Source organism: Copidosoma floridanum, unplaced genomic scaffold (assembly GCF_036245765.1).
Source record: "Copidosoma floridanum isolate Cflo_tuat_1 unplaced genomic scaffold, Cflo_Japanese_pri ptg000005l, whole genome shotgun sequence".
Taxonomy (NCBI): Eukaryota; Metazoa; Arthropoda; class Insecta; order Hymenoptera; family Encyrtidae; genus Copidosoma; species Copidosoma floridanum.
Window position 1 is genome coordinate 2,734,303 of NW_028321882.1, and position 15,734 is coordinate 2,750,036.

At 31.8% G+C, this 15,734-nt stretch overlaps 1 protein-coding gene across 7 annotated transcripts in view; it reads right to left on the reverse strand.

The window, feature by feature from the left end:
• The window catches only part of PIP5K59B (Phosphatidylinositol 4-phosphate 5-kinase 59B), a 712,665-nt gene that overhangs the window by 551,001 nt on the left and 145,930 nt on the right, over positions 1 to 15,734 (reverse strand). For all 7 annotated transcript variants that reach the window (XM_089598110.1, XM_089598109.1, XM_089598112.1 and 4 more), the window contains 6 exons: positions 12,981 to 13,109; positions 12,228 to 12,476; positions 11,863 to 12,015; positions 11,614 to 11,778; positions 11,324 to 11,539; positions 11,039 to 11,247 (listed from right to left, as the gene is read on the reverse strand). In XM_089598110.1, the coding sequence (XP_089454236.1) occupies positions 11,039 to 11,247; positions 11,324 to 11,539; positions 11,614 to 11,778; positions 11,863 to 12,015; positions 12,228 to 12,476; positions 12,981 to 13,109 (1,121 nt within the window). The remainder of the gene's footprint in view (positions 1 to 11,038; positions 11,248 to 11,323; positions 11,540 to 11,613; positions 11,779 to 11,862; positions 12,016 to 12,227; positions 12,477 to 12,980; positions 13,110 to 15,734) is intronic.

A 15,734-nucleotide genomic window follows, 5' to 3' on the forward strand; every position in this document is an offset into this window, starting at 1 on the left:
CCTATAAAGACATTTTAGAGTATGTATTAAAAATGAACATTGTAAGTAAGATAATTGTAACAAAATTTCTTGTTATGGTCAAATAAAATCATACGTGAAAATTAGACCACTTGTAACAGTTAATATATAAGGCTTTACGAATATATTTACATTATATATGGGGAAGCTGGGGGGGAGCTGGGGAGGAGTGGGGAGGGGAGCTGGGGGAAGCGGGGGGGAGCTAGCAAAAAAGTAGGATTACTTGAAAAATGCTAGAAAATAAAAGAATAACTACCTTATTTCGGGGGAGCTGAGGGAGAGCGGGGGGGGGAGCAAAACCTCGCTCCAACTCTTACGACTATATAATATAGCAAGAAATGTATATATATATATATATATACACCTTTCTATATGAAATAGTTAAATGGGTTTGGCATTCCACTGAACTCTCTCACAGCCTTCTCACTGCATATATACAAGTGAGGCTTTGCCTCCCTGCACGCTACGCACGTTATTATCAACATTAAAATTTTTAATGAAAAACCAAAAACTGGCTGTGTCACAAATAGTAAAATAATTTACATGCTTTAAGCCTGTACAGTAATAAATAAATGCAGTTATTGCTGATCGGTGATACCTGTACATATTTTATTCTATATTATAATAATTTTTTCTTTTTTGTATCATTAAGTGCAAATTTTGTGAGTAAAGAAAAAGCTATTAATAGTTTACAGAGTCAAGGTCCACTTTGTTGCATGACATCTAAATCTATTGTGATCAATTTTGATAATGATTTTTACAGTTAAATATATGTATAAATGTATTCATGACGATTTCACTTCTGTAGAAAAACGTTTCAAATCGAACTCAATGTTGTTTAAGCAAAGTATTGAAATACTAACATGAATAATAAAACTAAATCCGTATGCAAAAAATAAACATTTAAATCAAATTGTAAATATAGATCGCCTTCAAAACTACAAAACTAACTTTTTAAGAAAACATAACAATGAAAATCATCAGTACAATAAACCCGTAAGAGAAAAATGTAGATGTATAATCGTTTTGAAATCAAAAATTGTTAACACTTATATAAATTTCTGGATCAACATAAACGTAAAATGTTAATTAAGTAATTACTTAAACAATAATTGCACTAAGTACCATTTGGTATTTTTATCTAGCCCTAAATTATGATTTTTAATTTGCTTTTAACAAGTACTATAAAGGGCATTAGAGGATTGGAGAGAGGCCACTTGGAATGGAAGGGAGCCTAAGAGGGGGCAAGGGAGTCTTTATTTTTGTAGGATATTTATTGTTTGGTTCAATTAAGAAGAGAAACTTTGAATTTTTTTCCTTGCATCCTCGCAAAACAAGGGATAGTTTTGTTTCTATCTATTCTATTTGAACTAATTAAAATGATATCTAAAGCCTACCAAGCCCACACTGTCACCCTACAACATTTGAAGAGCTCTCCTCAACCCCCTAGCTGCCCCCCCTCCCAACCATCGCAGCAAAATAAGGAAAAGTTCCGTTAATTTGTCTGTTATTTTAAGCCAATAAGAATTCTGTTCCTGTGAGTTAGTGCCCCTGCAACATTTTTGTAACCTTCTAGAGCCTCCTCCCACTATATTTGGTAAACGAGTAACTAATCTATCCTCACCTTCCTATATGAGGGAGAAATTTACAGGTTCGTTTATTTTAAACTAATAAAGTGTTTCTTTATTTTTTTTGTTACCCCTCTGAAATATATTTGAAACCATGTTATTTTTATGAATAGTTTATAGTAAACAAATAGAGCTACCGCTGGTGACAGCTAGCAGCAGCAAGCGTTACCCAATCAAAGGAGACAGCAACTAGCTGCAAAAAGAAGTGGCTAGGTGTAGTCTTATGCATATGTAGCTCAGGAATAAATACCCCTTAAAGACCTTACGATTTGCGGCAATCCAAAGTGAATGCCTTATATTTTATTTTGACTACAAGAATTGATGGTATGTAAAAAACACTACTAATAGCAAATTTCTTAGCGGGCGCCAGTATCACAATCTACTTATTGTTGCTTAGTTATGCTGATGTAAACACACTCTCAGCGTGCATTCATAATCATACAAGTATTGTTGTTATTACTGTCCACTTATTTGTACCAGTAAATAAGAACTACAACTGTGAGGGACGACACCAGTAACTTAAACTTACTCTAAGAAACTCACTACTTGTACCATTTAAGATGTAAAAATTAAATTGTAACTACAAGAAATAATTTAAAATACTAATTCAATTCAGTTCAATTATATCTTTTAAAATTGATTACTATCCTAAAGAATTGAACATATTTAAGAAATTGTAAAGCCAGATATGATACATTTGTGACACCCCCTAAATCGTACTTAATATTTATTACTTTGAAATACAGAGATTCATTTTTAAATTATAAAAAGTTAAAGTTTAGCAATCTAAAAACATCATATGACAATCGCATGACATGTAACTTACTTCTTTTGAAACAAGCTACCGTCGCAAAAATTGAACTACGCGTGCAACCTACAACAATCTTATAAAGCGCTCATCTTACGACATCAATTCGCAGTGGTACACCCAAGAATGTGAATAATCAATAATTTCAATATTCTTTACTGCGTATGTCCACAAGAAATTTCATACACAATTTCGACAACAACTTGTGCCTAATAGAAAATCTGAGGGATCAGTAGTTTTAACCATTAATTACTGCGTTTATTATAACACCACGACTGTGCTCGCGTCAATCGACAGTAATTAGGTTAAGCTCTGATTGGTCGTTCGGATTCCCAACTTGACACGTCCTCCTTAAACGCAAGAGTATAAAAATTCTTCGTACATAACAATATTCGCCTTTTCTCTTTCATCAAGTGCTATAAAGCAACTATAAAGGTTGGAGAGTGAGTTCTGTTGCGTCTATTATGCGGATGTAAGACTTAGTTTGGTGATTAAGCTACGTGTTAAAAGCATGCATTTCAAGCAAATATCAGACTTGGTTCGGTGACTAAGCTATGTGAGAAAAGCTCGAGCAAACTAGGCCACTGTAAACTCGCCTAAAACGTGAATTAAGGAGAAACAAGAAAAAAAAGGACCGTCAACTTGGGTTCTGACGTTAAAAGCAGAAGCCTAATTTTTGTCATTGCCACGAGTACTCTCGTGTAGGGTTAGGAACATCGTTGTGGTCAACCATGTAAGATCTTGCGACTGCGTATGCGCAAGCAGCGGCTAACCAACGATCATAGAAGTAAGCTAAGTTAAAGAAACTATAAATTGTATAAACATTGTAAATGCGAATCTGAGACTTTATTACTTATACTGTTTGTAAAATTAACTATTTCTGGCTTTTCTAAATTATTAAACCATTAGATTAATTGTAACTTGTTGGTTTTTGATTAAATTAATTTTCTTAATTTAAAAACATTCCTATTACTAAATTATATGAAACATTTCAAGATCCAACATTCTAATCGATTGACATATAATTCTTACCTTCATGAATAAATCGAATATCGAGGAAAAATTAAATAGACAACGTATGACAAAGAACTTTACAAGGACGTGAGGTAAAAAGACTAATAAAATACGCTATTACCGTATGACATAAGACATAAACTTCAACAGTAGGTCAAGGCCAGCTCGGCACTCTATACATATCGCTCGGTGAAACCTAACACCACAACGCCGAGTCAAGGATTTAAAAGAAAAATATACCGTAAGTAAAAGCCATTAAGGCCTTTGATTCGACGGCTGGTTCCTGACGAACAAAAATTGAATTTATTTGTTTGTAGAACAAATCTACGAGTTCCACCCTTTACTTATAGAAGTTTGGACTTTAAACTTGAACAGATATAGTTCACTGAAATTTATTTTTATGTATTACATACAATAAGGCAGCATGCACATTAATGTATTGTAACATAATTTGACTTATTCACAACATGTTTACTAGGGTTAAAATATTTAAGGTGTGCTTACTTAACAAAAAAGTTATAGGAATGTTCATTAACGTACAAACGGTAGACTACTTATTTCAAGCAGGGGGCCCTTGGCACTAAAGGTCACTCGAAAAAAGAGAGGTCAAAGGCAGATCCTTTTTTCTATGTGAGCTTCACAGCCTTTATTTGCCATAATCAGTCCTTTTTTTCATAGGAGGAGATACACAATTTTCCTTAGCTCCCTATGTAGAACTTTTTTTCTCGAGTACTTTCCACAAATACCATAGGCCTCTAATCTGCTAAGATTTAATTTATTATATTTTTTTGCCTTCTCAACAATGAATTACATATTCTTTCAAGGCTTTGTAAGGTAACATTGTAACACTTATTCTAAAAAAAATTATACTTTAAGCATTAGATGTTGACTAGGTAGAGAAACATAGCCCCACTAGTATTAATGTATAAGTTTCATCTTCGTACACATGCACACACGACTGAACACAAAATTAAATGTGTTTTATAATATATTTTTTAAAGATTTTTTAAGTTTTACTTACATGGGCGCATTTTGCACGGAAACACATTGAAGGTTTAAGAATTTTCTAAAAATATGTTACGGAAGTAAATTTCCATCCTTGTTTTTAGTCTTTGGACTGAGAGAAAAGCAACAAAAGTTCATTCTTAATTTTGGTTTTTTTACTGTTTAAAAGAAAAAACGTTTTTTTCCCCAAGCTTAAGCTTACGACCTCTTTCACACCAGCTGAGCACGATATTCACTTAATGTGCACTATATCTGGGGTAGGGCACTTTTAATTTTTTTAAGTGTTATCTTATAGTGTAAAATTGTTGAATTTCAAAAATGTTTTTTGGTAACAGCTACTCCATATTTCAATGAATATTATATTTTTGTTAATTGGTCAATTTTTAAATAAATGAATAATTGTTTATTTAATTTGTTTTCTTCAAAGTATTTTAAGTAGTTTTACATTTATTTTTCGTTTAATAGCTTATTTCCTTAAGGTACTATTAATACATAATTGATTTTTATTGCACCTAATTTTTTCATCATTTTTCTTATAAGCAACTACGGTCATTTTATGATTTAAGGACATTTCTCACAGTTTGTGGAGAGAAAGTTTAGAGAGGTGAGGGTAGCACAAACATACAGCAACGGTGGCAACTGTTTGGTCCATATATATAAACCTATACTTACCTTTTCAAGCATATTCAACTTCTTGTATATGATTTTGGTATAAAAACCAACTTGTAGTTTTATTCGAAAATTTAGTATGTTGATTTAAAGGTATTCCATCATGTTGAAAAAATCGGGAGTTTTCTACATCATCACTATCATTTTTTTATAAATGCAATTTTACGTAATTATTTCATTCAGTTACATATTTAATAAGGATTTTCTTTCTCTGAATCACATAAAAAACATACCAGTTCGTGCTATCCAAATTCGTTTATTGTGCATAGTAATTACTATGTTCACAATATATTTCATCAACAATATGTTAATCAGTCATTTCATATAATTGAACAAGCATTTGTTAATAACTGTAGTTTTTTTTTTTTTAATTTTCAGCCGTTCTTTTAAATACATATCATAAGTGTTATCTATCCGACTAAAAATGAGTGTATGAGCGAGTGAGTGTAGAAGACAAATAAAAGCACCCCGTTAAAAATGTTATTAGCCAAGAAAGTTATTTTAAATATATTAATATAATAATATAAATATAAATTATTCTTCATGATTTTTCACTTATCAAATATGAAAACATTTAGTAATACCACATCTTACTTTTATATATGATAAATTCTAAGGTTAATTGCATCACCTTTAATACATGGCAGTGAGTTATTTCATATATTATTTTGGAAAATGTATATCTACATTTATATATTATCTGCCAAAGAAGTATAACTTAATAATTCAAGCACCTACTAACTACTGGTTTTATAAATTAAATCGTTTTCATTACACGTGATAGCATACAACATTGAGAACTATCATTAACTAACTTTAAAGTAGCAAGTAGTTGACCAAAAATAATTAAAGGTTAATGATTATATCTCACAGGTCAGCAAAGAAAAAAAAACACCTTGTATTTTCACTCTTAAAGTAGAAGTCAATAGGTAGCCGTTACTAGAAACAACCGGTCTTCTGATGTTTATTAAAGATAAGTCAAAGAGCATATATACACAATAAAAAACATCTTATCTTATGGACTTTGAAGAGCACTCAAAAATCATTGTCACTTACTGTCGTTTGATACTTCTTTAATTATACCTGATGACTAACACTTGTAGCTGTACTTAAAAATTGAGGTATCACTGTGAACGTTTCTTCAAACAGTTTCTTTGTGGTATCGTTCTCCCCTCCCTCCCACACACACATTTTACAGCAGTGAAGCAGCTGTTGTTGTAAATCTCTCTTCCCCCAAGTAAAACGGATAGAGCTGGCACAGAACAAGGGGTGGTCTTGGAGAAAGGGCTGACCCGTATTCCGGTATTAAATTTTCTAGATTGCCACTTTTTGGAATAGTCAAATATCAACGGCAACCTTCTTTTGTTACTGTAGCAACCATTATTGAATTGGTTCAATCAAGATGACTCGAAATTGTTTGTTAAAAAATTGTTTAAAAATAAATCAGTTGCAATAAAATTAATGATGCGTAAAATAAATGCCAAAATTTGCATGAACAAATGAAGAAGTCGCTCACTCTTACTAATATTTAAAGCAAAGTCACTAAAGCCGTTGTAATCAGTAACCACGAAAACTACTCAACCGATCTGGCTGAAATTTTGCATACTGATTATTGACACTTCCAAGATGGTTTAAGTATGGTTTTATTTTAGAAAAATTAATAAAAATAGCAATACATAAGCTCAAAAGTTTCCAAAACTACGATAGCTTTTCACGTCAGTTCAGTAGGATCCGCTAGATGGTGTGGACATAAAATCGAAGCTACCTGCAATATAATTGAATAAGTGTGGTTATAATAGGCCGGAGCGTCTCAGAGATTTCAATAGTCGTCTACCGGCAGTACATCAAGAATACAGATGTTAGTTGTGCCAATGGGTATCCCAGCTATCGACGACACTCTTCTCCAAAAGACAAGCCACCTACGTATAACTCTACACTGAATCACCAGGATTGACGAGTGTCACCAATAAAAAAAATTTTCTAAACGATAACGTTTCCGGCGAAATACCAGGAGACGTGTTTAGCCAGAGCACAACCTGTTTCGAGGCTTTAGAGTTTTATGACCGTTTAAGCATCCGTCCTGGTGCCATTTGAGAATTTTTTCCGGCAAATGCAAGCCAGGAAAGATAGCCGTGAGTAGTACGGGCAGCCACAACGGCTTCCTTCTCATTGGACGTCCCAACAGCGTACCCACAAAGAAGTTATTCTCCAGGCCCACTTTCCTAACTAACGATGAACGGTTGGTTATCCGGAGAATGACCCAAAGACGAGATATTCCTTGGTCAGCGGAGTACCTTCCTCTATCATGGTCTCCGTACACAGAGACTTTGAGGGTGAGAGTTAAGCTATCCGCACCCAGTTCTTCATCATCAAGAATAATAATAAGAAATAGCTGGAAGTTTCCCCACCGGCCTTTTTCAGGGCCACTTTAACTATTGACATTCCCTACTTAACCATCAATTTCATCGGTTTTTTTAAGGACCACCTAAGATCAAACTATTTTGCCAACAAATACATTTTTACTTCCATTTTCGGCAACGATTCGTCAAATAAAAGACTATATAAAGCCGGTTACTATTAAACCAAGTCAGTCATTTACTGGCAGACGTCACGAGCTGAGTTGTTCGTCGCAAGGCTGGGAACCCCGGCCACTAACGACTCTACATTACATGACTCTCTTGACTTTGTAAACATTCAACCAGGAATCACAGATTCTCTCCAAGGTCTGCGCTAGGAGAACCTAACAACTATAAAATAAACTTGAGCAAACGGGACAGTCTTCAACTGGCAAGCATCACGAACCAATCTCCCCACCTTAGATCACTAAAACGACTGAGTTCCACAAAAAAAGAAGGTGCCTTAGACATCAACGTTGAGAAAAAGCTGTACAACTAGCTTTAAAGTTTCAAACGTTATAGTTCTTTTCCCGATCAGTGTGGTACTACAATAACAGGCCAGAGATCACCCTGAGGTACTCAGGCAGTTAAGTTTGCTAGAAACTTCAGTCAAGAAAGAGTTTTATGGCTCAGAAAAGTCTTAACCGTGCCAAAAGTCGCAAGAGGGAGAATTAGAAGGAAAACTTCAAATGCATCTCATGAATACCATTTTAGGCGTCAAGAAACTGACGCAGAACACTTATCTAGATTAAAACAGCAGCATCAAAATCGGTAAATAAAGAATCTATTGCGTGAGGGATCAGTTTTTTATTGTACCCTTACAGTCATCTCTTAAATTGTTCAGATATTCAAATAGGTAGAATATGTATTTGTATTTTTGTGGCGATAAAAATTGTAGAGATTAAGCTCTAGGACTTTGTTGCTTTGGTAGTAAAGTTGTGAGATAAGGGAAAAATTTTTCTCCAATGTTACATTTTTTTTGAGTTTTAAATCTTCAAGGCCCAAAAGACAGCCCTTTCCGTAGATTAAACGGGAGAAACTGCCAATCAACTTATTTTGTGGCAGGAACGCACGGTATTTTTCAGCATTGTTACATTTTTTTTACTTTCGACCAAATAAACTGTATGGATTACGAACAAATATGTCTTTAATAAGAAAATATTTTTTCTGAAAAGTGTCAGGAACAGATGTAAAATTTTGAACTGAAAATTTTTCACATTACATGTCAACACACTACGGTGTTTTATTTAGTGAGTCTTAGACGTAGCCGAGACGGGGGGGGGGGCGATAGTCACGAATATTTCAATGAATCATGAGCAATCAGACGTTCGTTTTTCACGTGTCCAATATTACACTATATTATTATATAGTTGATATTTAACCAACAGATTGTAGATGTTAAATATTGTCAAAAATTTATATCCAACGACATTTCTTTTTTTTTCATTTTGTCAGAAAAGAATGGAAGTAAAAAAGAGAACGCCAAAAAAATGTAGCCAAAAAATGACTATATACCACGGATATCGGTGGAGTAACCCTACACTCGTGGGGTTACGTATCATGGGCATAGTCACATACTTACCTACGTATACTTTTTTTTATCTATCGTTGTCTGTATTATTTTGGGGTTTACTCTTAGACACTTAGTTTAAAATTTTTTACTTGAAAAATATCTTTCAAAAATTTTTGTAAAAAATTTAATAACGATGATGAAAATGTTGTTCAAAAATTAATTTTGATTAAATTTGGAAAAAAATTAGCATAAGTCGTTAAGGTACTTATTCACATAACATTGTTAATAATTATGTTAATTATCACTAAGGTTTTCTAGAATTATTTAATTCTCAATTGATCACTTCACATACAAAACATCAAGTTTTATTCATCTCCGTGTTTCCTTCTTTTTACACATCATTTTAAATCGCTATGAATTATAATCGCTTGAAATATGTATTTGAGTGCAAAACTATCAGTATGAGCACATTTCTATTTTTCTTAGACATTATTACTAACACTATTTTTCGAATCGTGATCTTCTGCAATTACTCTATTTTGTATGAGCCACACATAAGTTTAGGTCTAATTTCATTTTTTAACCTTTTTTAGACGTTTCTGATATGTCAGTATGCATGTCCCCATTTCTACAATACTTTTTTTAGTACACTCCATTTTTTTATTGACAAAAACTTACAATACTTGTTAACTTAAACATGGTATATAGTATTAAATATAATAACAAACTGCTGTGGCCTTAATTTTGTTACGAATAACTACGGCTTTTTCTAATTATAATGTTTTTAAATGTAAAATTGCAACTTCATGTAAGTGTACGGTAAATTATAAAATGTCTATAACGCCAGTAAAAGGATAATAAGATAAAATTTGTTTCATATATATATTTTAGCATAACAGTTTTATATTAATTTATTTCATAAGTCATTATGTAGATTATACGTTCAATTTTTACGAAAATAACTTACTTTAAGAGCTCAGAGATCTAGAATGTATGATTTTATCTATCATTCAAGGTGCAAGAAATTTCGGGTAATTAAAAAAAAAAAGAAAAAAAAATTATATACATATAAGTAATTTTAATTAAAAAATACAATTTATTTTTGAGACATCAATACTATTAAGAAATGCTTCTTTTCTAAAAACGTTTTTTCTGAGTTCTTATGAAACATAATTTTTACTGAGATTTCTTTTAATTTTACAGTTACTAGAGCACTATCATTCAATTAGTTAAAATCTATGTGCTTACTTCAGCAAGTAATCTTTCATAAAATTATAATTCATCTGTTGAGTTAAAAAATATATTAAAAATTCTCACCATCGACTCTGTGCAAAACAGTAACACGTGATGATCAAAATGATTAATTTTAATATTTGAAATTCATCCATACAACTGTAAACCCCTCTGACTCACTTATTCTTTTTTAGCACTTTCATGCAGTATGAATACATTTAATACCCCTCGAAGCTCTCACTTCTGCGGTGTCATGCATGGCACAATCGTCTGTTTTTTATCATTTATGTCTTTAATACCACTATCAAGTAGTAGATAACTGGATATTTTACACTAAGTAGAAATTTTATGTTGTTTCATAAGTTGTATAAACAGAGATATTGCTTAAAAAATTATTTTAAAGTTTAAGACATTCCAAAAAGATGTGAAGTTAGTAAGATTTTTAAATACTCTAGCTTAGTACAGAGCTTAATTTTTTATATTTGGGTAAAAAAAGAATGAAAAATAAAGCAATTGTGCACTAATTCTACGTTATACATTAAATAAGATACAGTTAAAAAATTTTCAAGCCACTTTTTTTCTTGCTACAGCAAACTTTGCGGTTTTAAGACACAAATAACATATTCTTTTTATTGTAATGTAGTACTATGGTACTTTTTGTTGTACAATATTTTGAGCAAAAAGATTTTTTTGTACTTCTCAAGGTGAAAGAACAAATTTATCAAATAAACAAAAAAAAATTAATGAGACTTACGGTACATCATCATCTTCGTCAATGGGTTCACTTTCAGCTTGAATGCTTTCCATGGCTGTGCTATGAGCAACTAACCTCTGCCGATTGATACTACGTGATCTATTGAGAGAAACCATGCCATCTCTACTTTCTCTCTCTTTATTCCAATCACCACTATGAGCACTAGTTTCTCCAATTTCTTCTTTACCACTTGTTGACAATCTATATTCCTATCGTCAGCGAGAAACAGAGAGATAATTGAGTTTCAAAATAATTGCATATCAAAATTAAAAAAAATTTGCTTACAGCTTTCTCTTTCGTGGCTAGATCAAGGTTATGAATTCCAAGCAATAATGAGTAATCCATGATTTTAAAACTTTCCAAAACTCTGCAATCTCGCTGAATAGTTTTTATAAGTGCAGTATGTGTGTCTAATTCTAAGAAAATACCTTCCGGGTGATGTTCCATAAAATCTAAATCTTTGTATGTTGGTGAATGCTTTTCTTTCTCTACTTTAGATGCCTAGATAATTAATAGAAGTATTTTGAATATGAAAAGTAACTTAACATACGCAAATAACTCAGAGAAAAGTATACTTTTCTTTTGTATGTTGATCCTTTCAGGTCATATTTTTGATGAAGTTTGACAAATGACGGTAGCAGATTATTCATAACAACAAGACGGACATTTTTACTATTACACTGATAACAGTACAGTCCAAAGAATTTTGGTAGCAAGGTTCTAGGATTTTGGTTAAGATTCTAAGATTACAAAAATATTTACTGATAAGAAGTAATAATTAGTAATTTCAGACTAAAATGAATGATAGGCACACAATAAGTTACCAAGTAATAACCAGCTAGTAATTTTTGTAAAAATTCTCCTTCCTTGTGCTGAACTGTTTTAACAATAAATTCATCATTATCTGTTAAATAAAAAATGCTACCACTAGCACCAGGATTGGATAGTTCCCGTAAAGGTGCACTGCACATTGACATCTGTAATTTTCAATTAATATATTACGTGGGTAAACACAATTCGCTATAAGCAAGGTTGGTAATACTCTTATTTCACGAAAACAGTCGTTATTAGCCATAACACAGGGCGTTTCCATAAAATAAAAAGTTACAGTTATGTTCAGTGCCTATTCAACAACTTGCATACAGCGAAAGTTTATTACTTAATGTAAATTATTTGTCTCTAAGCTAACCAAAAAGTCGTCTGGTTGGATTCCAAACAGGTCTCGAAAGTAACGAAATGCAATAGGCGCATAGTTTTTGAACTTAAATTCTGAATAGTGATGCGCAGGCGTATGATTTGATCCAATGCTTGGAAAATTTGTCGTTTCCACTGTCATAAAATCTTGCATTAACAGATCTCTTTCAGGCTTGCTTGCGAGACCGCCGATTGCAAGTTGAATACCCAATTGAATGGATCCCATAATTTGTGTCGTTTGGATCTATACGTTGACATAACAAAAAGCCATTACTAGTATTCTTCACGATAAATTTGTTCAATAAACTTTCTAGAAAGTATTGCTAAGATTTTGTTAAATTTTAAACTTTTTATGTTACTACAATACTAAGTTTTCAAAAAACACTAACCACTAAAAAAAAAAAAAATTAAAAACAAATGTCTTTTGCGTTCCTTTGTGTAATTTTTAATGTAATTCTCATTTTTCCGCTTACTTGATTTATAGTTTTTAACATGTTTTTAATAACTTTCATCGATAGGTTTTTGATTCCTTTTCTTACCCTGTTTGTTAATAATGTTCATTCATTCTTATAAGCATTATATCAATCGTTATAAATAATGATGCATGTTTGAACAATAGAGGCAAAGAAAGAGGGACAGAAATTATTGTAAAATCATCACCAAGTCTAAAGTATTTTTAAAGCGATAAAAAGTAAGATTTTCAAATGCGAATGCACGTGTGCACACGCCTGCATGTACCTGCACATACCTTTTTGTAAGTGATTTCCCCCCCCACTCCCACTCTTCGATGTCCAATTTTTCTTTCTTTCTCGAACTTTTGCCTGGAAACATTTGCATATGCTTTGGCTTCTGTTGTTTCATGTTGTATTGCTGAACTCTATGACAAAAAATAGACATACAGTTATATATGTTTGTAAATAATAATTTCAATTTAAAAGTCATTATAACAGTAGAGAAAGTATTTATGTATTCATAGCTTTTCGTTTCATAGAAAATACAGCATACAGTAAGAACTTTATTTAATTCAAAGCTACGTAATAAAAACAACTTGTTTAAATCAATCAATTACACATATTGTCTTAAAAACACTTCATATCTTTAGTCTACATAGCATAACTTTCTGATGTTACTTAGATGCCATTATTAACCGTATGACGATGAACCGTTATGATTTTTGTAAAAAACCTTAGTTGTACCTCTAAGACAAAAAGATTCCTCCGATTATTTTTTAATTATTAGTTATTATTCTGTCGTATTACAGTATAGAGATTATTCATTGAAAAGAGAACAGATTCTACCATACTATCATTTATAATACGTCAAATTTCTTTATCACGAAAATAAGATACTTTCTTTTTCTATTGGGTGGCTCGTTTTCAAAGGTTGTACATGTAGACAGGGCACCAGACGCCAAATAATTGCCAAAAGTCGAAATTTTTTCTGTTTTTTCCATATTAATGATTTTGGTGTTAAAATTTGTTAGAAAATACACAAAATATTATTATACAGTCTTGACATTGTGTGAGGTCAAAAATATGGTTTTTAAATGCACATTAAAATTTTTTTGTTTTTTTTTTGTTAGTATTAAATACCTCGAAAAGTTGTTTAGGCTATGATTTTACATACGTATAAGGACTCTAGAAAGATTATAAATTTTTTTTTATTGTTTAACCAAGCAATGAAGACAAAAAAAGCTAAAAAATGAAAATGTCACAAAATAGCAGTTGAAAAGAATAAAACTGAATGACAATATCTGTGATCCATCAAAAATTTAAATTTTCAAACAAATAAATAAAATAGTTATTTAAAAAAATCCTATTTTCATCAATATCTATTTCAGTGATCTGAAAATAAGTGTGTTAGATGGTGCTAATTTTTTTATGAATTCAAAGAAGAAAGTTCATTCTATGACCACCAGAAGCAGATATACGCTATTTTCACTTTATTTCTTGTAGGCTGTTCTATTTAGTTTTTTGACATCGTACCGTGCTCAGTGTCTTTTCCAATATTAAATAAAGATTAGGAGTTTTTTCCTTGTTCAATGAGAGCATCCGTCTTGTCACACATGAATAATAAAGTTAGTGCACTTCGGCGCGCAGCAGCCCACCACAAGTAGAACACGCCAACGGTACCTGAAGCGGCTCGAAGCAGCACAAAAAGCGTTGAAGTATTCGTGCGCTTTGCCACCAGAGATTTTTAGAAATTTAATTCATTACTCAGTAATAAAATAGTGTATGAAAGTGTGCGAAAATGTATTTCTACATTATTTTTCCATGTAATTGCTATATGGTGCAACTTATTTGTATGTATCTCCTTTCTTACCTATAGAAAAATGCATGGACTCAGGAAATAAAAGGGAAAAACAATCTATTAACACGTGTTTGATGTAATTTTTTCTTCCATTTTGATGCTTATTACGATGCACTCCTACATTGATACGATAAAATAAATAGTACCAGTGAATTAAGAAGGAAGAATTACACAAAATTTGTAATGGCAAATCGTTTATCCATGTTATTCACTAAATATCTGCACGCACGCATACTTTGACGCTCTTTGTACGGCTTCGAGCCACTTCCGGCACACCTTCACCACACTCAGCTTGTGGCAGGCTGCCACTCGTCAAAGAGCACTAACTTTATTATTGATTTATGACGAGACGATTGCTTCAATTGACACCAAAAAAATTCTTAATGTTTAGTTAACATTGGAAAAGACGCTGGGCGCAGTACAAAGTCAAAAAAGTGAATAAAACAATCGCTACGAGCAAAAAGTGAGAATAGAGTATCGTGGTTATCGTTGGTTGTAGAATAAATTTTACTTCTTTATTTTTTCAGTTCGTGAGAAAATCAGAGAAATTGAATTCCATTACTCTTATATCGCTAAAATTATTGCAAAATAAAGTTTGGATTGGACGAAGAATTTTATTTTGCATTAATTTAAAATGTTTTCGACCTTGCTTAACATAACACTAAGACTTCAGAATGATATTCTGTGTGCTTTTATTTTTTTTTTTATTTATTTTTTTTTTGTTTCAAATTTTAAGACTAAATTGGTTAATATTGAAAAGACTTCAACTCTCACTACCTCTGTCCCTCTGACTAATACAAAAGGTTTTACGTTTTTTTTACCTGCAATAAAATATTTCTGTAAAACGTAGAACTTAAGAGGAAGTCAAAAGGTTTCGAAATAATTCATTTTGATTGTACTTAACATAGTGCATACTAGTACATAATTATTGTTAAATATTTAAAAATTACTCTTGGTATAATAAAATTTAAGTTTGGTGAAAAAATGTTAAAAAATTCAGTTTTTTATAATGCGTGAAAAACATTTAGATGGTAACATCCTTAAACATTATGAAACCATTATATTTTTGTAAGGTTCAAGCACTCTGTGTTAGGAATGACTGTCAAAAAGTTTTTTTAACTTAAATTTAATGGCCAGTTTGAATTATTTCCACATAAATACCTTTAATATTAACGGAAAAGTATAACAGCCA